Source organism: Oreochromis aureus, linkage group 11, assembly GCF_013358895.1.
Source record: "Oreochromis aureus strain Israel breed Guangdong linkage group 11, ZZ_aureus, whole genome shotgun sequence".
In the NCBI taxonomy this organism is placed as follows: domain Eukaryota; kingdom Metazoa; phylum Chordata; class Actinopteri; order Cichliformes; family Cichlidae; genus Oreochromis; species Oreochromis aureus.
The window spans coordinates 18130455-18154686 of NC_052952.1; the positions used below are offsets into that span (position 1 = coordinate 18130455).

Sequence of the window (24232 nt, forward strand, 5' to 3'; positions counted from 1 at the left end):
TCAAATCGGCATATATCTTGACAGTAAATCTACGTTTCAACGGCTCCAGAAGTTATCTGATGATACTGTGGAGAAAGCTTTCCAGGATGCATGAATAAAGCACAAGTAATTTCCACCACAATTTTTTAAATGTTTATAACTAATCGCTTAATAATCTTACAAATAATGACCTAGATAAACTGACTGTTAAGGATTAACAGTATATTTTTATAGCAATCATTTCCTGCTAAAATGTAGTTCCAGTTAAATAAAACGCTGCCATGAACCAGTGATATGCTCTGGAGCCAGAGAGAGAATTTAAGCAACCAAACAGGAAGTGAACACTGTGGTGCAACTATGTCCTTTCTCACAAAGAGGACGACTGTTTTTTTTTCCCCCCTCACTGCAGAAAAATTCCACCATGCTGAACACACCTACAGGTAAAAGTGGATCAGTGGGAGGGTTATGTAGCAAGAATTAGGTTAAATGTTAAGAGACTGAAGTGTTACTGGGTAACCGAGATTTTAAAAAAAAGCTCTTCCAATCACTGCGCTTCAGGCAATCATCATTAGTAACAGGGCTGGGCCTTCACTCTGCCCGAACCACTTCTACTGCAACTTACTGAAGTGCAGACTATCCCTATAAAACACACAAAGCTGCAGCAGCTCACCCCATTTCAAACTCAGGCTGTAAAACCTTTAATAAATCATCATCATTTCATAAATTACATTTTCAACTGTCACAAAAATACAATTTGATAAAATGGATTTGTAGAAAGGATTCAATCGAACCAAGTGTGAAAGAAACACGTCCGGTACAGCTTTAGTATGGCAGTTAAGCAAACTGCAATTGAAGCTGCACCGAGCAATGTTACTGGCAATAAAAAAAGAAGAAGAAGAAAAAAAGAACAGATCAATATTGAAAATATTCCAAATTACAGCATGAAATACTGAAACACTGCAACATGAGCAACCGGCATGTATACAGAGGAGCTCTGCTCATCCGTTGCAGTCTTCAATAGGACATGAATAAATGACCAGTGTTTAATCCACATGTGTATTCCTCACATAACACTGAATACACTGAAAGTCGAAATGGTGCACCCACGCAAGTTTGATTTTTCTGACAGTACTCTTCTTTTGGAGGACCGTTTTTGCATCGACACAAGTCCACAAACAACCGGCCCCGACAGCATATATTAATTGTGACAAAGAACAATGCAGAAAAACAAAAATAAACATCTTTACAAAATAAATCTATACACACGTTGCAAAAAAGTGCTTTATGAGCGCCCAATTGTCTCATTTCTTATATTTGTTTGTACACAGAGTCAAAATATCGATCATTGGATGATCTGATTTCATGTACAATGACAGGATCCGCATTGTTTTATCCCATTTTTAAACCAGCATTCTCTCAAACAACACAACATATGCACATGTCATGTTAGAAACATTAACTTGGTTGATCTGTGAGGCTTAGTTTACACAGCACCAAGCCTTCACCGATTGACAATGTGCCCAGAGCAGATTTCACACAGCACTGTCATTATGACTGAGTCTACACCAGGTAGTGACAGTCTTCAAATTAAACAGAGGAGGGAACTGCACTGTAGGTAGTTAGAAACACAGGATCCTTTCCTAATATCTAAATGATGGTCTTGGCTGAGCGTGGAGACCCCAAACTTACAGTAACAAGACGATGTCAACACTAAAACCGACAAAGTGAAACTGTCATGCGACAATGAATTCAGACTCTTCACTAGAATTAAGGTGGCTTGAATTTCCTCTGATAGAATAAATAGTTGTCCTTCTCTTCTTTTGTAAGGGGCGTACGCCTCGCTCCTTAGAATAATACATCTTCATGCTCTATTATAAGCTGCACCACTAGCTTCTGCTGCCTCATGTCATTCAGGGTTGTCAAGGCGTTCTGCTCCGGCGGCTGCATAAGAGTTGGACCGAAGACAATCCCCAGGTTTTCGGCATTCATTAAGTTGTACTTTTCAAACATTGTCACCCTGTAAAATAAGAAAAAAAATCAAGTTTACACAGGGAACAGAATGAGGAAGCATCCAGAGCAGTGATGTTTTGACATGTTTTTATTTTGAGCCATGTGTTCATTCAATGTCTCGAAGCCAGGGCACATGAACCTAATGGGGGGAGGGGTTCCTGCAGTAGCTAGGAAGCTAGTGGACAGATTAGCTTGACGAAAAAACAGGAAAAACAAACAAACAAACAAACAAACAAACAAACAGATTGTAGAGAGTTTGAGAACTGTGGGCTTCTAAGCAAGTCTGAATCTTAGGCAGAGACTGTAGTTTTTAACAAATCTTTCTTAAACTTATGTAAATAGTGCATTTACTGGGGACTATTTTCAGTTGCAGGTTAATACACAGTTTGTTCTGTGGAGCATCTTCACAGTGTGCGTAGGATTGACTCAAAACAACCTACAGTGCCCATATTCATGGTTACGAAGAAAGCCAGTGTCATCCAATCACAGCTTGTCTTTTTGTCAGTTTTACAACAGCATAACTGATTAGTGGGCGAAGTTACCTCTTGAGGTGAGCCATCAGGTAGCGTAAGGTCTCATAGTGGGCTGGAGGGAGCTGCAGCAAACCTTCGTGGATGGCTTCCAGTCGGGATTCAGCATTTGGAAGTTCTGCATCACATTAGTAAAATTCTTAGTATCAGAGCCCTGCAGAGAAGTACTAACACAGTAATGGTGTGGAAAAGCAAAAGCGAAGCACTCATACTTGCAGCTTGAATAAATTTGGAGTACAAGTCAAATGTAATGACTGGAATGGGGAGGTCTCTAAAGTAGAGCTTCAAAGCACCAGCAATTATGTTAATGTCTGCATAGGCACTGGCACTGATGTCAGCCTTCTCGCCATCTGTTGACACAAAACAGAAAATATATGACTAAGATGCCGTTTTGTATTTGTTCAAAATACAAAATCATCGCCGTAGGTTTCCTTATCTCCAAAATAAGATACAGCACCGTTTCACGCTTCTCTGCAGCTGAAACACTTTATTCAAAGTTTTGAACCTCTGAACTAAAACCTAGATCCTGGAGCAAAGGAATTCACTGTCAACAAACCTCGATCAAAAGCAAGCCTCACATCCTCAATGTGCTCGGAGAAGCCAGACACCCTGTAGAGACCTTCGGATTTCATACCTGCAAGAGAAAATTGGAAGGTTTGTGTCGGTTTCTTTGTCACAAAAACATAAAAACGAATCAAAGAAAATGCAGGCGTCTTTTGTACAAAAAGGGATCAATGACATTTCTAAACATTACAAACGAGTAAAGGAATAGAAATAACTGCGTATTCTACTTTCCTTTACCAGTAATAAATGATGGATCTACCTCTGAGTTCTATTTCTCGAATACACATGTCCACCACCATGGGCCGCGTTGTGTTGTGAGCTTTGACAAGTGTCGTGAGGTCACAGCTAAACACTTTCTTTATCCTGCGCAGGTCCGGCTGGCAGTCGCTGGGAACAAGCTTGGAGCACTGTTTGTGTACATTCAGCCCACAGTCTAGCAGAGCAAAAGTGAGATAAAAGAGAGAGAGAGAGACGATAACACAACCATCATCCCAGGCTTAAGACAGCAGTTTGAAAAGGTTTCCCAGAGTCAGTGATAAACTGCACTGTCAGACAGCGCAGCTGCTGTTAAGCTGTCTCGGTGTACTGCGCCAACGGTAGATATCAGAGGACAAGGCAGCACTGGCGGGGGGCTCTTGTTGTAGTTTCGGTCACGTGGATTGTGCTGGACAGCTGGCAAAAGCAGAGTGTGTGTAAAAAGTAATGCCTGCTTGTGTGGCAGCACAGCTTGAAATAAAGGTTTTTTAAGGAGTGGTACTCGTAGACCAGGCGGCGTGGGGGCGTGGGGGATGTTACTCTGAAATCGTTCATCACAAACTTGTTTGTAACCGCCCGAGCGGCGTTAACGCCGGTCTGCTGATTGGGGTCCTCGTTCTCAGTCAGTGTTGGAGGAGATAAGCATAAACTGAGGGACAGAGAGAGAGGGAGAGAGGACGAAGAAGTCTCTCCTGTTTCCCATAGCACATGAGGTGTCTGATGATACCGGCGCTTGCCTCTGGCTTATCAGCATGGCAAATGTCTAAACAACAAACTCTCTGTTTAGGGAGAGAGCAGCCGAGTCCACAAGAGCGCACATCAGCCCCAGGATTGCGTCTGTGCAAGAAAACAACCCCGTGGAGGCCCTGAAAACCTGTAGTTATGCTGCTATATTTGGACAACAGCAACACCGCATTTGGCCTGTGTTTGACCCGAGTTTTATATGTCATAGCTTATCTGTAGCATTTACTGTTGGCATAACCTACAGTTGGATATAAATCCTATCAGCATGCTGCACCACACTGAATTAGTTTGGACAGTGGGAGTTATTAAGCAGCTACGGAGTGCTGTGTAATAACATTTATTGGAATTATTTGGTGTGAGTGGTATAAAATATTAGTGAGTGGAGGGCTCAGAAGGAGTGATAACAGTTATAGCTGTGATTATATAAAGATGTCTGTTCCTCACTGTGTTTAAATGTCTTTTGATGAGTCAGCAACAGGACGATGTCATCTTGTTTGCCACAGATGTAACAGGGAAAATAAATAACACCACCACCACCACCACGCTAAACAACAAACATCCGTGACAAGACGCAGATCTTATAATCCCTCGTGTAATCCGACTTATGGGACAGGATATTTTCAAACAGCCCAACACATGCAACATTTTATGTTGAAGTGCGTAGAGTACCTGAGCAGCGGACTCCCTGTGCAATGAGGCCCCACATGAAGTTAGCACAGTATTCGCACCAGTGCGGCCCTCGAAAGGTATGTACCTGGGAAGACAAACCACATGTTTACACACACACACACACACACACACACACACACACACACACACACACACACACCGTCAACTGCAAGTCAATGACCAGTTCACACAGGAGACCCCTCCACCTTTGATGCGCTGGATAGTGATTACACTGTGATCCCAAGCCATACTGGATGGAACCCTGCACCAAATGAGCGCATTTGTATACACGAGGCAGATTAAAGGATTTACTACAGCGTGTCTGGCATCTGTCCTGGGCAATCGGATACATGCGGGGAAGCACAGAGGCAAGCCTGAAAGTCAAAATAACAGATGTACGCCTACGGTAAGAACAAGGATAAGGTGACAAATGGAGTTACACTGATGTGCACTTGAACACACCTTCATTGTTACTCTGAATAGGTAGGAGTGGATTAATGAGTGCAGAGGGCACATGGCAGGTGGTGAGTGGATAGTTTTTGTTCTGTTTTCAAAGACAAAGCAAACAAAAAGCTGGGGATCACTGTAGCTCACCTCTTAACTGAAACCCAAGACACCACTGCAAGAATTTTAAGGTGGCCAGAGGCAAGTATGTCCAAGTTCTCCTTTGTGCCTTAAGAGAGCCACAACTCTTGCACAAAACTCTCTAACACTTTTTTTTTTGAAAATCAGAAGCTTAAAACAAAACAGATCTAAGAGCTTTTAAATCAATGCTAATCAATGTGTTCTGTTGTTAATGGGTTGTGGTATCCATTAGTTCCCCTCAATGCATATGGGTGTCAGCTGCATGTGTTCTCATCAAAACAGCAACACACACACTGTGGTCTGTGATCCAAACACATCTGCGGATCTGTAGATGCATCTCGCTAAAGAGTTTCTTAACCAAAGGAAAAACAAAAGTGAGCTACTACAAAATAAATTAATAGTCATTTAGGAGAAATGTTAACAATGTTGTCGGCAGCTGACACTTTGACTCATTTCATTCCTTGTGTCTAAGAAGAATTGCTCACCTTGAAGTTGTGGATCTTTTCATAGGAGCACTGCTTCTCCGGTGTATCTTTCAAGGCACTCCGTCGCACCAGAGGTGAAGAGATCTGAGGACAAGAGGCCAACAGTTTAATAGGCTTCCACAGGAGAGTCCCCTTGCTCCCCAGCTTGACTCCCAGAGCCAAAGCCAGCAGCTCCTGGCGCTTCCTCTCCTGTCTCTTAGCCTTGTGGGTAATCAGCTCGGCTGCTAAACCTCCTATGTTTTCTTCAGCTTCCATGCTTGACTGATCGGGCTCCCAGAGACTCTCTAATTCCTCTGGGGGAAGGTGTGAAGGGGATCCGTGAGTGCTGTGCAGCAGACGCTGTCGGCAACTGTCCAAAGCAGAGGCAGCAGCTACACTCCACTCCCCTGTGACCCAGGAGGGCGACTGATGACAGCCAGCGCAGCCTCGACTCTGCATCTGATCTGAATCCAGTGGCAGCAGTAAGCAAGAGAAGCAGTGGGAACAGGACTGGTAGTGGGCGGCCTCAGGGCAGGAGTGTGCCTCACACAATGGTTCTCTTTCACACACCCAGAAAGAGGGAGAGAAAGAGAGAGGGAGGAAAAGAGAGAGAGAGCGAGAGAGAGCAGGGTCCTAGATGTGCAGGGGCTAGAAGGTTGAGAGTGAGGGCAGCCGGGTGCTGTCAGGACCACTTCACACAGCTCAACAGCTCTCTAAAGCAGGATCAATAGTGCAGACGCCCTCTTTATAGCACTGAGCACACTCCCATTAGCACAGTGCCTTCCGGACACACTCCACTTCACTTAACTGCAGATAATACTTCACTGCCAGCAGCTCTCAGTCAGCACTGGGTCCTCTAAACAGGTCACTCGCCTGCTCAGAGACAGACCCAAGATTGTCAGCCTTGTCAGAGCTGAGGCTGTGTTGTCATAACTCAAACAGATCTTGACCTCTAGCTGTGTCTGTCAGCTGGTGGAATTCCCCACACAGCAATCCAAACTAGATCTTCCAGACACCCTGACTGCACTGCCCTGACTACTCCAGTCTGTGACAATCACTTGTGTCAGAAGACCAGCAGAGCTAGACCATTAACTGGTCTTCACAGGGATTACTGTAATAGTCCTTACACAGGGAATAATCCAGGAGTGCCCAAATCCAAGCAAAATCCCATAGGAAGCTCATTTGCAGGTCTGCAGCAGCGTCTTTTTTGCCGGCGGGGGGTTGTTGCCATGTTCATGCTGAATTTGTCCCTATTAGCTGTGCTTGTTATTAGCCAGTAAACAGCACCACGAGACTTGCTTCCAATTGTCACAATTTCTAAAACGAGGTATTGCACACAAACGACGCATCACATGACATTGCAAATAAACATCAGCAAGATTTCATGTCCAGCAGCTCCCATGTTACAAAACAGATCAGTCCATCTATTGGATGACATCATAAAAAAAATGAGGTTGAAGTGATTTATTAAGCTACTGCAAAGGTCGGAAAGCCTGCAAGCACTGGATTTGTGATGATAAAGAGCTGGTGCAAAAGCGGAGTGGTGAGGCAGAGAGCAAAAGACCCAAAGGGTAACTGCAAAACTGAGATAAAATGAAGGGGTAGGAAGCTAGGCTGACAGACAGAGAAGCACAAGGGAGGGGGAATGCAGTGGACATGTTGTGTACCAGCTTTTTCTTTTAGGTCTCTGATATCTGTTGGGTAAACTAGGCCTTAGCTGTAAGAAGGACAAGACAGGTGAAGAAATTTGTCACTGTGACGGGAATTCTTTCAAAGACCTACGCATACCATACGGTACAATTTAACTCTGCAGCTAAGTCTGTAGAGACAGATGAGGAATAGACCACTCCGTGATATTTTAGCCACGCAGAGGGGAGGGAGGAGAGGGAGGGGAGGGGAGGGGAGGGGGAGACAAGGGTTGTGCTCTTTGTGTGCAGGCAGATGGCTTCTTGTCTCTTAAAGAAGAGCTTGGAAGAAAGGACACAAAAGGTGGTCCCACAACAAGCTCTGCTTTCTTTTCAGCAGTTTGGCTCTTTTATTCCCCTCAGGACTTTTGTGAGAATGCAGCTGAGTGAACTCAGTTATGATTGGAGTTGTAGGAAAACAGCACAGTGGACACTGGCACAGTGAGACAAAGGGGACTAAAACAAAACTGCTCTGACAAATGGAAACATAGGCATACTGTGAAGCACACAGCATTGAAAGACACTAAAAATGGAGGAAACTGTCACTTTTGTCTGGGCTAGGACCACCGAACGTGCATCTATCACACTCTGGAAAAGTACCACATAAAATCTGTTTAAGTAGCGTTTAGATTTTGCAACTAAAGAGACATAAATTGTTGGTTTTGCATTTTTTATAGCACAGCAAACAGGTAATTATCCTTAAAAATAAACAAACAAACAAACAAACAAACATGGCAAAACCTTCGAAAATCTTTCTAGGGCACGCACGCAGGGCAGCTTGTTGAGAGCGCCACTGAGATTAAACCAGTGTGGTGAGCATCAGGAGCAATGTGGCTTTAGAGAGGCTTTAGTCACTGAGTAAATTCCTGCACACGCAAAGAAACTCAGGAGGCTGATGGCTGACTCAAGTACCCCCTTTCACCTTCTGAGAGGGTTTTAATTACACAAGCATTCACAGTTATGGTATTACATAGGTGTCAACCCGACACCAAGTAAACACGCGTGAATTTTGAGTGTACAGTGAAGCTTCTGTGGCTGTTAAAGGCCTCGGGGTGGAGCTGTGTAATTGGTAAACACAAAGTTTAAAAGCGACCACAGATTCAAGCCATCGGGTCAGGTCTCTGCTTCTCAGACGCGGAATATTTGAGCAGACAGAAGACAGTCTCTGTGAGAAGAGACTGGCAGGTGGTTTTCAAACGGTGCCTGACAAAGTCTGCCATTATCACAGCTGTCACCGGCTAAGATACTTGGCAGGAGGAATGCGTAGTCAGTTTTTCAAAGACACACAGATAGCTGAAAATCTGACATTTAGCTAGAGACATGCTCCACTTTTACTTGCCAAATGGGATGCTTATTACAGACTGCAGTCCACAGTCATTCAAACCTAAAAATCAGGCTGCGGATCGAACACACGAGGGACACTTTTCAATAAAGCGCTGCCTTTCAGGCAGATGCAGGCTTGTCTGCACGTCTTAGAGGAGTTCTCGGTGTAGCCGTATCTGTCCAAGTTTATTTAAAACAGCAATAAGTCAATGGACTACTGGCTGACCAGCAGCCAATGCTTGCATTAATGCTCTCACGTTACAGAAATCGAACTCAAGACTGATGATGTTAACACAGCAATGATGGTCCTCCTGACAGGCTGCCATCTGCCTGTCGCTGAGTGATGAACTAGAAGCTGACATTTTGAAGACAAAATATCCCAGAATAAATCAAAGCTGAGAGACACATTAACGATACAGCTCACGCGCTCACAGCAAAACACCAAGAAATATAAAAATAGTAAATAAATGTAAAAATTAAAGCTTGGCTGTGACTCTGACTGCCATCACCTCTTAAAAAAGGCATAAGGAACTAAGTTCAGATTGCCACCTAGTGGAAGGACACTTAAAGAAAAGAAAAAAAAAAAACATGAAGAAAGCAGGCATTCCTCACCCTGATTGAGAAATCATTTACAGACCTTAATCTGACATCGGCTTGCGAGTGCCAACGAATACAATGTGAAACCTGTCTCACCTAAGATCAACGTGTCTGATATGGATGGCAGGCCGAGCAAAGTCCCAGTCCCCTTGGTCATCATTACCTTTCAGTGAAGGCAATGAAGCATGGCAGCAGTGAACACACCCAGAGGCAGCAAGGACAATGTACGTCTCACTCACAGGACAAAGTGTCCTCTCAGGAATGCTCTCGTTCTACAGGAAATGTACTGGAAATGTTAAGTAGTATGGAACTGGATCAAAACCCCAGTATTTACACAGCGCTGGTGATAAATACCAGCTACTGTAATCTGCAACCCGCTAAACCTTTGCAATAATGCTGGCTTGTTGTGGATGTTTTGAAAGATTATGGGCAGCCAAATAATTTGGATGAAAAAAATAAAAACTGAAAACAGAGCTAGTTTCTGATCAAGTCTTTTTGTTATATACTATACTTCTTTAGTATTTTATACCATTTGGATGCAGAATTGTGAACAATATAATGGAGAAGTTTTCTCTTGCACCGCTCCCTTCCAGTTGGAATATTACCCAAGCCAAGAGTCAATAATTAGCTTGCTTAGGTCAGTCCACAGAAGCAAAAGTCAAAGAAAATCTAATTACACTTACCGCATGTACCACATCCACAAAAGGCAAAAATTTGCAGTACAAAACAAAGAAATATTTGGCAGGACCACCCTCAGCACAAATTCCCCCAGTTAAACATTGTTTTTGAAGGTATTTTGTAGAGCTCAATTCAGCTTTGGGGAACTTCTAAGAAGTTTCTGACTCTTCGTGTAATTCCAGATGTTTTGATTAAGGGATGCGGAGCTACACCGTTTGTTTTAGGATTTCTTATTCTTCTTGTCACTTAAGATACTTTCCGAGTCTGAATGCCCACAGTTTCTGAATTACTGAGAGACCCTGATAGTGTTTTAGGATCAGAATCACACATACACACTTCTAGTTACTCTACATGGTATACACTTGTTACAAACCGGATGGCCTCGGAGCGCAGTACAACATCCAGTCATAAAACCCACCTTTTCATCTCTCTGGAAGGTGACCCTGCGTGGTTCTGTGCGTCCACGGCTCAGTCTGTGCACCATTTTGTCCTTGAGCAGCGACGTGTAACCAAGATGCTCGTAGATGGGGTTAGTGGTCATTTTGGCGATGTACTCTGCTGCCTTGGTCTCGATGTAAAGAGTGATGAGGGCGTCCGTCACAAGATCGTGGACCGACTCAAACCGCTTCTCCCCGACAAAGTGCTTCCCATCGTAAAACAATCGGTAGTTGAGGGTCTGGTGTCCAAACCTGGATGGAGAATGAGGATGTAGTTGGGAGATAAGTTTTAGAGGTTTGCCCGGGTGAGTAAAAGCGATCAAAGTGGAGACTCTGTGAGTGTTGGGATGCTGGTAGAGCCGACCTCTCAGGGATTCGGTGCTGCATATTGATGGTGTTGTTACCTTAAGGCCAAGGTGTATGTCCCTGGCTGTCTTTGGCTCTCCCTGATGAGGTAAGCACCCTCTGTTCCCGCCAGCAGCTCATCAGCATAATCTCGAGAGATCATGCCATGAAATCTATTTTTTTTTTTTAAAAACATATGAAGTTTTACATATTGAACGCTGATCAAAAGACAAACAAAAAGACACACATTCACACCCACTTATAATCTAACCACCATAGGATACAAGGCAGTAACGACAACTGAAAACCATTCGCTGTGCATCGCGGGGGGAAAAAAAACAACATAGAAATGATGAAAGAAATTCAGTTGCACTCACTCTCTGCCATAGTATTTGGGTCTGCTCTCCATCTGTAAACCAGAAGAAGAAATATTGGCTGCAGCAATAAAACATGAAAGCTCAATCAAATAGCTTTGCAAATTGTTCTTACAGCCTGTGTGAAAGATAAAAGGCCCAACACCACAGCACAGATTATCTCCATCTGTACCCCCGTGTCTATTCGCAGCTACCAAAGCCATAAAGCCAGCTCACACACTGTGGAGATGAATTGGAGGCAAAGCACTAAAACAGCTGGTAATAGATGGCCAGCTGCAAAAATTTATATTGAGCCTGTTAGTGTCTATGTATTACAAGTCTCCCAAGAGATATGGCTAAACCTATTTTTAATCTTGAATGTAAATATAACCACAGATATCGCTATAGTGATCGCCTGCAATAACGCAAGAGGGGTTTTTTTATGTCATAGATTTGAGCTTTTATAGCACTGCCAGGGTGAATCAATCTGAAGCAAAGCATAATGAATCATGACTTCTTTTTTCTTCCTCTTTCCTGGCTTTCTTTCTATAATCTTTTATAGATAACAGCTATGACGATATTGGATTTGGTAATATGTCAAACATCATTTTGTAGTGAATTACTGGACAACTACTTATCTCGTAATAGCAGCCCACAGGCTTCTCTTAGCTCATCAAAGTGTGGCAAGACTCAAAATAGGATGAGACACGCATCATTTCTGGACGCTTATACAATAGAAAATTCACAGATCTTTCTGCGAGGGAAGTAAAAAGTAGAGTAACTTGTTCCATGAGCTTTCTTAACATAACTGAAGGGATCGAATCTGCAGTCTCCTTTGAAAGTGCCCCTGATCTTGAATTTCTCTTCTACGCTTATAACACATCTTGATGTTTCTTATAGGATAAAATGTGCTATTGTAGCTGCACTATAAGTGATGGCAGCACTTCAGACGGCCCTTTCATTCACAGGATTGAGAGAACAATCAAACCCTGTGCAAGCTAAGACGACATAGTAAGTGATTTGGAAATATCATTAAATTTTGCCTTAAAAAGTCCCTGAAAAAATGCTTCTAAATAAACTTTAAGGAAAGGAGCGTCACTTATTTGATTTTTATTTTTCACTGAGTTTAAATGGTTACACTTTGGGTGCGGGAGGTTCAAGAAGCAGCTCCCCACAGGTTACTGAGTGGTCTGGCTCCCAGCTGCCAGACTCAATCACTTGTCAGCGAATGTGTTCCACGGGAAAAACCTGAGCGTGAAAATTGAGCAGTGGTGTACATGTAGGGTGGTAGACATGAAGGGAAAGACACTCAGATATAATAAATAAAAATTTGATGGTGTCGATAACCGTGTCAGTTAGCTCCAGCGCCTGACCATATGGTCAATTGTGATATCGGACACTTGGCAACAATAAACAAACAATGAATACAATCACAGATGGGATTCATGCTTTGCTTGTATTCTGGCTTAGATTCGCTTTAGAACGTTTATTGTTGCTTCGCTGCTGCTGTGCGTTTGAAATTTTAAACCATACACATGCAAGCCTGCGCCAATTATCTGAGCAATCAAGCAGTTTCAGAAATTTGGACTTTTTCTTAATTTAAATGCATCAAATTTGTTTATCATTTATCACTGAGGTAAAAAAGCTCACACTAATGTTTGCTATTATTTTCCTCACATTTACAGTGACAAAAATATGATTATGATCCTTTCAGCATCTATGCAGTTGTTTACAAAGCTGCACATACCTCCTGAGGACATGTGATCCTCTTTGGTCTTGGGGCTTCCTGTTGTAGCTGGTATACTGTTAGAGAAACATGCATATTGATGAAGGCTCCATGTTTTCCACCAAATATAAGCGTGGTTAATACACAGTTAAGAGGAAGGAAATAAAGTGTGCTGTGCAGCATTTACACAAAGGACAACAGCTATGAGTAAAGCAATATTTCCACTTAATAGGCTGCAGCCTGTGGAAGAAGCTTCTAACCGCTGCTCAGAGAGCAGAAGTAACAGGTACATAAGAAGCCATTAGCTTTTGTGTGCAGTGCTTAGCAGTGAGTGTTTTACAGGGCCATATATCTGAAATCCATTTGCATGAATTAAGACCTGTTTACCTAATGTGCACTTATAACTCCATAGATTGCTTTCAACTTTGAAACACTTTTACACACGTGGTGCAAGTGCAAGCCTATTATTAGTGTTAGTAGTGAATCAGAGGGGGGGAAAAAAAGTGAGCAGCCAAAACAGTGCCGGTGTCTCTGCTTTCTCCCCAGAGCTGGGCGTCTGTCAGGACAGGAGAATCAGTAGCTAACCAAGAGAAAGTGCACTTTCTCTTTTACCAAAGCAAACTTCAGAAAATCGCCAACAAACAAACAAACGAAACAAAAAACAAAAAAAAAGTGTTTCCCGTTTCAGTGCTCTCAGTCCCATTGTTTGGCAGCCTTGCGTGTGGATGACGGCTCCACTCCAGTGTCCTCACTACTGGCAAGCAGTGCTAAAGAAAGTGCTGCGTGAGGCTGAGTCTTCACCGCAGCAGATTCTCCAGGCAGGGGGAAGGAACTCCTGACTGTGAAATTTCATGTTTTGTCAGGCTGACTTAAGCCAACCAGCAAGATCTGGACTTCATCCATTCCCAAGACAGAGAGAATCCAAAAATACTTCAACATAGGACCAGGGGAGTCAGACGGGAGCAGCATTAATGTAAAATTACGCAGACTAGACATTTAATTACAGGGGAAGTTATTTTAAAAAGCTATAAATTGTAATTAGTTAAGCAAAATGTAGGACAGACATTTTCCCCAGCAGAGACGATTTCACCTCAGCTTCAATGAATGCGTTTACCTCTGTTCTGAGGAGCCAACCCGTTTCCTCCCACATGGTAAAAACACTGCATAATGAGGTGGGCGTTCTGAGGACCCCGTTTTAAATAAGGCTCTTTTGCAGGTAGAAAATCCTATTTTCCTAGCTGCTGGTAACCTATTTTACTCAAAGATCAGGAATTGGCTGCTTTGCATTTGCGCTTGTGTGAATGAATTCAGTGGGCGAGTGTGTTCTCAGCGTGTGCCTTTAAAGCGTGTGTGCGTGGCCTTTTGGAACCTGCAGTGCATCTAATTTTGTTATGCTAAACCAAACCTAATTCTTCAAAGGACAGAAAACATTTCTGTGTGAAATGTGGAGCAGGGGGGGAAAAAAAGGCAAAGTTAGGTGAAGGCACTGCTAATCAGTGTATAAAGTGAATTAATTACTCACAATAAGACTTCCATATGGGTGGCTGATAATCCTCAGGGTCTGCAAAACACAAAAATACAAAAACAGACTTTTGTCACAAACTCATGATTGTGTTAATAAACTGTCCTGTTTTCTCTCATTACAAAAACTCCACTTCTAGCTTTTTCCCAGTGGGATGAGTGTGCGCCCTTTACCACGGTTATGTCACTGTTGTTTATCTCTCCGCTATAATTATGCATATGGATTCATGCTGCGCAGCTGCCTCTTGAGACGCACCAGTGAATACAATTCTAATCAGCGTCTGCGCTTCAAGGACAGTCGGTACGCGCCGATGTCCGCTTGCTAAACATTGTGTCGGCACGCACCTGATCTATATTAACAACCACCGAGGTCCCCGACAGCATTACCCATCTGCCCTGCGGTGAGACTACAAACACGCCAATCAAAATTAGCAGAAGTAAATACAATTTGAATCTTGCTACACACGGCAAGACATCCCCGTGGGAAATGTGGTGGCTGAGATATGATTATGTGATTATGGAGCACGATGTTATATTAGCTCAGGAAACGTTTCAGAGAAGGTGGAGTAAATTCTCTGCAGCAAGTCAGAGTTTCCTGCAACTCCTACTGAGAAAAGAAATGACTTGTAATACTCTGAGAAAACGTCACCAAATGAGTTAAAATGTGGCCAAATCTAAGTCATAAAAAACACTCAAAAAACACGTTGACACCCGTAATAATAAGAATAACTAATATACATCGTCAGGTAGATTTTCTTTTACTGTACAGCAAAAAGAGAAATCACACTACAGCACTGTAGGCGTTCCAATATAGTACTGAATATACTTTCAGTTTTCCTGATATAGTCTCCATAAACAGTTTGTTACATTAAAACTTAATACATTTGTGCAAAGTCAATTTTTTGAGTGTTTGGTTTTCTATTTGTTTTTTGCACAGCAACTTGTTACTGTGCATATCAGTTTCATGATGTAGAAACTGATTTGTCAATATTAATATCCCTTGGTTGTTTTTGACTATGTTTGCAGAGCAGTCTGGCAAAATGCCAAACAAATCAGCCCTCGTGGCGAGGACTTTTAGGTCTTGTCAAGCTTCAACCTTCAAACTCAAACGTTTGTTTGCTTTTTTAATCGTGTTACAAGGTTGTAATTAGAAAAACCTGAAGATTTTTACAGTCTATTAAATTGCAGTCAGTTAAAACATGCTAATTTGACACCAGTTACAGCTAAAAAACTCATTCTTATGAGATTTTCTCCCCCCTTAGAAGAAACAATTAATTGCATGTTTGAAAGTTACTGAATGCCCGGTATGCTCAGTATGCCGGTATGCACACTGTGACACTGACTCAGTCATACAATATCAATCCTGGTGGCCTATAGCTATCACATAGGCAGATTAGACTTTATGCCAAATGCAGAAAATAGCCAGCAATGTCACTCCCAGTGCCAGAGAGAGAGATTTACCCGACTGTGCCCAGATGATACATGTAAAGCATTCCTTTGTACTCATCAGCAAATCCGCACCACACCCCTCTGGCAAGGAAGGAAAGTAATAAAACACACCTCATATGGGGATGGGAATCAGATAATGAAAACCAGTGAGCACTTGCTGGATATGGGCACCGAGGTCCAGGCAGCTAAACTGAAAATCATTAGTCATATGAAGTGCATCCGTGTTAAAACTGTTCCATTAACATCTGTATGTTCCTCTTTGATTTTTTGTGTCTGACAGAGCTTGAAGAGCAGACAGTCAGGGCGCTTCCTTCCCGCTGGTTTCTCTGCGAGCGGCGGCAGCAGTTTGACTGGAGGCTGGGTGCAGCATTTTCAAATAAAATAAAAAGCTCATCATTGCACCTCATCATTACAGCACAGTCACTGTGCAAAGAGCTCTGTTTATTACAGGGCACAAACAAGACAGGTGCACACAATTAACAGCTGAATAAATATGTAAATGACAAAAAGAAAAAGCAAACAAACCCGACCCCGATAAATTTTGTTGCTGAAGCCCTTCACAGAGCGTCTGCCTTCCAACACTACCAAATAGCCTTCGGGCTCCATTTGCCGATGCGCGGCTAAGCTGCCTTGGAAAATGTATTGTTCCAACACTGACGCTTTGTCACTGAGTACTGCACTGGCAACAGCCTGAAAGATTTATTCCACTGCAGCTTATTTAAAGAATGTGATTTCATCTGGTGGGCTGCCAAATATTCTCTTTTCAATCTAATTCTTAATAATGACGAATGGCATTTCGGCCTGGAATTCAGCAGCAGCTTTGGCTACAAAAGAGGGAGCGCGTAAGTGCTGGTTCAGATGCAAACACTGGCAGACACTTGCCCAAATATACACATATGTGCAAATACCTACCCACCCACTCAGACACACACACACACACACACACACACACACACACACACACACACACAACGTATACGTATACGCAAGCTCGCACATGCACATAAACACCCAAAGAACATCAAAAAGAATTTCCAAGTGGCTCAGAGTTTGTGTGGCGTCTCTCTGACGATGATCAGGGAGAATTTTAAAATTCTGAAGCAGCCAGAGGGCTCTTCCCCCCCGAAGAAACAGCTATTAATTGCGTTGCCCTCCATTACTCACCAAGTCAGAAGCATTCAATAAAATAATTACCAGCGGGTGTTTGCTTCGATGACAAAGAGAATTTGTGATGAATAAAGATCAAGCTAAGAGTTTTATCCCCTGAGATACCGTCCGCTCTACTGTCTGTGCAAAATGCAAAAGAAATATTCCGCTTCAGCACCTAAAAACAATGACTTGTGTTGAAGTATACTGAACGCATGGCTGACAAGACAGGATTTCTGTGCAGAATCCTCACTGCTGTTGTCAACAGTGAAGGTGACACAGAAACAACAATTACAAGGAGAAATGAGACCAATACCTGACCATCTGATGGGATGTTTCACAACATGCAATGCAATGCTGCATATCTGGGGGCGTATCTGCAGAGGTAATATGGAGCCAGTAATTTCACTGGAAACTGGGACCCACTGTCACCGTATCGTACGTGCAGATGTCTTTAAATCTGGTTTGTGCGGTCCTCTTTACAGCTTATAGTCAGCTCCCAAAATTTGTGGGACACCACTATGGTGGATTTTAAATGAAGCAATTAATATGTGACTGGAGTGCAGACTTTCAGTTTTAATTCAAGGGTTTTTTTTCCTTGATTAACTGTTTAAGAATTACAGTCATTTTTTTTTTTTATTCACAGTCCCCCATTTTTCAGAGGCTCAAGTGAAACTGGACAAATTAAAACAATTTTAAATATAAGGATTATTTTAATCACTTGAATGAAAATCCTTTGCAGTCACTGATTGCCTGAAGTCTGGAACCGATAGACATCACCAAATGCTGTCTTTCCTCCCTTGAGATGCTCCACCAGGCCTTTACTGCATCATCTCCAGCTGCTGCTTGTTTGCAAATCTGAAAGTCTTTCTACTTTCAGATTTGTCTTCAGCAATTGAAATGCATGCTCTATCGGGTTGAGATCAGGTGATCGACTAGGTCATTGAAGAATATCCCATTTGTCTACCATAAGAAACTCTACTGCTTTTGCACTATGCTTTGGGTCATTATCCATTTGCACTGTGAAGATCCGTCAGTTATGCAGCATTTGTCTGAATCTGAGCAGAGAGTACAGCCCTGTACGCTTCATAATTCATCCTGCTGCTTCTGTTAGCAGTCATATCATCAATAAACACTAATGACCCACTTCCACTGGCAGCCATACATGCCCATAACCATAACACTCCCTCCACCATGTTTGACAGATGATGTGGTATAGTTTGGATCATGAGCCGTTTCTTTCCTTCATATCTTTTTTATTACCATCATTATGCTAAAAATTCAGCTTTGTTCTGCTTGTCTAAAGATATTTTTGCATTGTTCAGGCTCTGTTAGGTGTTTTCTGGCCTCTGAAAATCGGGCACTGTGTATAAAAACGTCTGTAATTCCAAAATAGTTATTCACCGCACTTCAATCACATGCTGATTGTACCGACTAGAAAAATTGTGGGGGGTTTTAAGCAAATTATGGACCAACAGTACATGATTGCTTTTAGTTTATTTTTTTAAACCTTTCAAGGTCTTGTTCTGGCAGGAGGAGTCCTTAATTTCAAATCCTTTGAATATCTTCTACATTTTCAAATACCATCTGATTTTCCCTCATTTTAACCATCTAAAGATGAAGAGAACAGAAATTCATTGCACGCCATTATTGCTTTGTGAAGACTGTAAATATGGGTACGTATGATCTGAAAAGGCCGTTTCATAAACATGACAAAAGGTGACTGTGAAAAATAATTTTACTGTTGACCACTTGTGGGGAAAAAAAAAAAAAAAAACACTTTGAAGTTTTAGTTAGAGGTTTGAGGTTTATCCACACGCATAAGGAGGATTAAGAAACAACACATTCTGGAGAAGATCTCCAAGTGTGCGTACCTCACACAAATACTTGCACACACAAGCATGTCAGTGGGATACATCAGAGCTGCAGCAGGGAGACCATCTGTGTGTTACAGTGATCCAAAACAAGTATCTCAACACAGTCTTAGCTGACCAAATAACATGTGACAGGTAGGAGAGTGTCCCTCTCTCTCTCTCTCTCTCTCTTTCTCTCTATGGAGTGTGTTTGTGTGCTGCTGGCATAGACACCCTTAGGGAAAGCCGGCTGTTAAAAAGAACTGTAGGCGAGTTTAAACAAGGAAAAATATCATTTGGTAACCTGATTTTGACATTTCTTTGAGTCTGCTGTGGAGAATGTGAATGCTAGTGGGACAAACATGCAAATAAAACATGACACAAATCTAGTCCTGAAAGATTAACAAAAAAAAAAAAAAAAAAAAAAGGAGGAAAAATAAAGAAGTAACGGAAATATGTTGAGATATGTTGTAAGAAACGTGCAGGATCGCACTTAACAGACAGCCTGTCTGTAATGCATGGGGACATGTCTGCCTCCCTGACCAACTTTATCATTTAAGGCTGGATCTGCAGGCATACTTTCATGCTGTAGCCCTCACAAAACATTTTCAAAGCTTCATTTCCTGAAGCCGTCTGCCAAATGGTGTGCTGCTGGTACAGTTACATGCTTCCACGCCTAACCACGCCAAGAATGTGTAGGAATCTCCCCGATTTAGACAGAAAGCCAGAGGATATGTTTCCAGGGAAAGGATGAGATTGCAACATTTATGTTGCAATCTTGCTGCAATCATTTTGGTTGTCTATTGCTATAATCAACTTAAAAGAATAGAGGCTATAGCTATTATCTTTCAGCTGTATATTAAAGATTCAGTTCAAAAATGTCTACAACATGCTTTTTGGTGATTTGAATACAATCTAATACCCCATTGTATTGGGTTTTGTAGATATTTTGCAGAAAGCAAAGAAACAAATCAATCCATTTACCTATTTTTGTTACTTAAAAACATCATTGTACAAAAATCTGCCATCAGTTACATTTCGATTGTGCAGATTTACAAATATGATGGATTTTGCCAAATATGCCAGATGACTTTGTTTGCATCAAGAACAGAAGACCTAATATGGAGCTGGAATTTCACAGAGATTCATTTTTCAGTCATATGCCTCATAGACAAGATTATTCAAATGTTGCATCTGGCTGCCAAAGAGCTCTGCACGAAAATAATAATACCCTTGCGACAACCACTCCATCCCTGGCAACAGTGCAGCTTGTAACCTCTGATAATTATATTGAGAGCCCAACAGTAATGACAACCCTCCAATGCCACAGAAAGAAGAGACTTTCCTCTTAAAGCAGCAGCGGTCAAACAGTAAATCCACTTCTTCTGAAACGCACACATGAGATAATGCTTTGTGAAGCCTGTGGTCACCGCGGGCTATATCAGCTTGACTGTCTGTCCCTCCCACTGGGCAGTACCTTGGGAAATGTGACGCTGCTGTGTGGTCAGGATGCAGAGACAGTGAGAAAGTAAAACAAACACTTTATGGAATGTCCTCGTCCTGCCATAAATTAAATGAAAATCCACCAAAGCAATGCTGAATTTGACTTTTTGCTGCTGCTTTTTTTGTTGTTGCACATTTTCTTGATGTGATTTTATAGTCCAAACATAAACCACGCGTGCGGAGGCTCAGTGTTACAAACAGCCTCATCCCTCTGTCACACACGCTCGCCTCTGGTTGTTTGGTGGGGCTTCCACATCAAGCAGTGCTGCGATAGTGGAGGTTGTACTTTATACCCTGGCAAATACGAGCTACACTCTTTATCAACACACAACGGGCTATGCGCAGAGAAAGCATTCTGCTGCTCCCACTGTATTTTCAGGGTTTATTTGAACAGCTGCTGACAAACATTCTGCTTTTCCTTCTGTGAAAAGCAAAGCACACAAAAATGACAAATATATAATATGCGCTAATCACTGAGCTATATCATTGTTTATGCAAAGGCTGGAGTTTTCTGCAAACTGAAGCAGTCTGAGCTGTATTATATCACTCAACTGGAGCATATTAGATTAAAAAAAATGTCAGAAAACACCTCAGCCTGGTTGCTGTTGCATTTTTGGAAAATGGTAGACTAAGGAGGCCAAAGATAATCACAGAAGACAGCCAAGTGGAAAGTCAATAGTGGAATTGTGGAAATGATTGGCAACGTTAAGGACAACATCCAAAACCAAGCGTCACACTGACTGCATCTCACGACCTTATAATCCTTGTGCACATGAAGGGCTTTCCTTTCACCCCAGTACATCCACAGCTGCATCCACTTAGAGGGGTTTTTTCTATATTATCACAGCTGCCACCTCGAGATAGTTTAATGAAAGGCATCTGTGAGACAGATTAATAGAGATGAAGATAATGCGTGGGTTTACTATGTTGGTTTTAAACAAGACAACAGGAGGGAAAAGTTTGATTCAAGCCAAACGAAGGCATTAGAAACTTCTCAAGAGGAAATGCCATCCTATTATTATTTTTATTATTTAGTGCAAAGCTTCTCTGTCTGTTCGTTTGGGGGAATTTGAACTCTTACCAGAGGATAAAGATGAACCTGAGAGGCTTGAGTTGCTGGATGCTGCCATCCCAATCACTTTCACGACTCGGTTAGTCCTGTTTGGCCAAGGTGGGCTTACAGCAGCTCGTCCCTGGCGGTGCCTCCATTTCCCTCACGCCCCAGTGTGCTTCACCTTTGACGGCTGACTGGTGATCATTTCAAGTCTTGTTTGATCCCGAGCCCACAAACACCACCCCCGTCCGTCCGTTTGAATCTGCTGATCCTTTCCTTCGCCTCGCTGTGCGCTTCGGCGAGGAGTTCACGCTGCCGCATACGCCGTGGGCGCCGCGGATTCAAAAATAAATGGGGGAAAAAAACAGACTACAGGAACATGCTCCGTGGGTCGGTTTCGTCAAAGCGCTTCCTTCCCACACTGGACCGAACCTGTAGGTGCAAAGTGTCGTGCCATGCAGAGCCCAGCCACGGCGTCCATGTGCCACTTTAAGGATCGCAATAAACACACCACACCGCAGCCTAGACGCGCCTTCTTAAAGTGAAAGTTTTGTGGAGCAGGGTTTTCCAGATGTAAGCAGTCCTGACAGGCAAAAACAAGCCCAAAACAGCAGAGCTCAGCTCCGCTTGCAGAATGTCAAACTGACGGAACTTTCTTCCTCAAACCACACTCGTTTGATTCATGAAAAGGCCCAAATGGGCAAATTGTATTATTCCAGAGCTGGCAGTGCATATTTTCATTTTTGATGAAACAGCTGTGGCGAGCCCGGTGTCTGTGCGCCATCTGGTGGTGCAAAAAATATATATCGCTCGAAGAAATGAACGTTTTTATCACTTAAAGAGCAATGGAGAAAAAAATCAACTGGATTGCATTTTTGTATTATTTTGACAGCTTCTGCACATCCACCAGTGACATGCTCACGACTTCACCCTGACCCCTGCCAAACAGCTGGGTGTGTGCAGTGTGGCTGCACTTGCAGACAGGATTCTGTACTGTAAGCAAAAAAGTAAATAAAATAAAAATACACTGGAAATTGATAGAAAGGAAAGTGTTAATGACGTTACAACTGCCTCAGAAAAAATCTCACCATCAGCTCTTTCCAAATACTTTTGCAAGCAGCTCCTTGTACCTGTGTTCACATTTTTCTTCCCATCTGTGCTGCTTCTTTACTTCTTTTTTTCACACAGGCAGAAGGATCAGTCATTCACACACACACACAAAAGAGATTTCCATCAATGTTTCAGAGTTGTGTGTTTGAATACTTGTCCTTGGCACGATGCATGGCAGGCTCAATGTCGTGCCATTGCTTGAACAACAGAGACCAGCCATCACTTTATTAATAATAGTTTTCCCCCTTCATAGTGGGAAACAGGACAATAATAACACAACCATCAATCAATGTTAAAGATTGAGTGATTTTAGTTTACAGGTTATTGACACACTGATTGTATCATCTAGAATAGCCAACTGTTGCTCACATGCCGATGAGTCTAAGCACCATATTCAAATCTTTTAGCTCTGGTTTGGTCCCCTCCATAGAAATGATTGCCAACTGAGTGAGTCTCAATTCAGCAAAAGCCAAAATATCACTATATTTAAAACAATGCTCAGTCCCTCAGCTGTGGAATAGGTGAGAACCGTTTGAGAGCTGATGGACAGCTATCTCAACCTATCACATCAGCCATGGTGCCTGCCACTTTCACTTTACATCAGCTCCAAGCATTTTCCAGATGTCAGTGAGAAACAAACCCAAAGGATTCCTGTTTCATGATACCAAATAATATAGAGTGCATAGTGGCAAGCTATTTGTTGATGCATTAAAGAAGATAAACTAAAAATGTTCTGAAGAACAGAGTTCTTATTACTCCTATTTTAAATGTTGCCCAAGTTTGCAGTACTGTTAGGCTCATTCAAAGATTTATTACTTGCACCTGTGTTCACCAGCAACACCAGATAATTAGTTTCCACTTCACCTTTTTCCAGCTGGCCAGTGCATTGCTATTTTTCTATGTGAAGGTTAAAACACCCCCTTGACAAAGGCTAAATATACAGTGCTCAAAAAAAAAATTAAGTATCACAGTATAAAATAAATTCATTTAAACTTTAGGTATACCAATAACTTAGTAAACATAAACCATTGTGAATATATTTCATCTGCTTTTATCCAAGTAAAAGTGACAGCAGATATCCTGGAGAGTGCCCGGTTTTTCTTTTTGTCAGTGTCCTTGTCAGCATGAAACGTTGCCTGCAGCACATTCAGGTTGCACTGGTAGCCCAGCGCCTCCAGGATGACACATCCATATGTGCCATCACCAGAAGGTTTGCTGTGTCTCTCAGCGCAGTCTTGAAAGTCTGGAGGAGAAACCAGGACACGAGCTGTTACACGAGTGCTGTGCAGAACCATCAGCTTCAACAGCAGGACTGTTAACTGCTCCTTTGTGTGAGGAGGACCAGGAGGAGATCTGCCAGAGCTTGACAGAAAAAGAAAGAAAAAAATCAGGAGGGATGAGAACACTACCTACAAAACCATTCCCTTTCTGGGAGTTGTTGCTTCTCCAGCGCACCTGTTGTCACTGAACCACAGTGGTTTATGCTATGTGTACTGGACAGAGTAAAATCCCTGAAGTTTTACTGACTTTGTATTATTGGATCTACTCATGCAGTCACTTAAAGAACTAATTACATTTTATTTTGAGCAATGGATAAAGTATTACCAAAACAGCTACTGAAAATTGTCTTACTTTGAAACTTTGTGAACAAA

General features: G+C 42.3%; 1 protein-coding gene across 1 annotated transcript; it reads right to left on the reverse strand.

Annotated features, from left to right (window-relative positions):
• Window positions 1-653: 653 nt before the first annotated feature.
• On the reverse strand, window positions 654-22407 carry chn2 (chimerin 2). The gene is made up of 13 exons (XM_031746261.2): window positions 21498-22407; window positions 14467-14505; window positions 12966-13021; window positions 11243-11274; window positions 10925-11038; window positions 10502-10772; window positions 5822-5905; window positions 4752-4836; window positions 3343-3516; window positions 3076-3153; window positions 2732-2869; window positions 2532-2637; window positions 654-1996 (listed from the first exon to the last, which is right to left on the reverse strand). The coding sequence occupies exons 1-13, from the start codon at window positions 21544-21546 to the stop codon at window positions 1825-1827; spliced, it is 1398 nt and encodes a 465-aa protein (XP_031602121.1). The 5' UTR covers window positions 21547-22407; the 3' UTR covers window positions 654-1824.
• Window positions 22408-24232: the final 1825 nt, after the last annotated feature.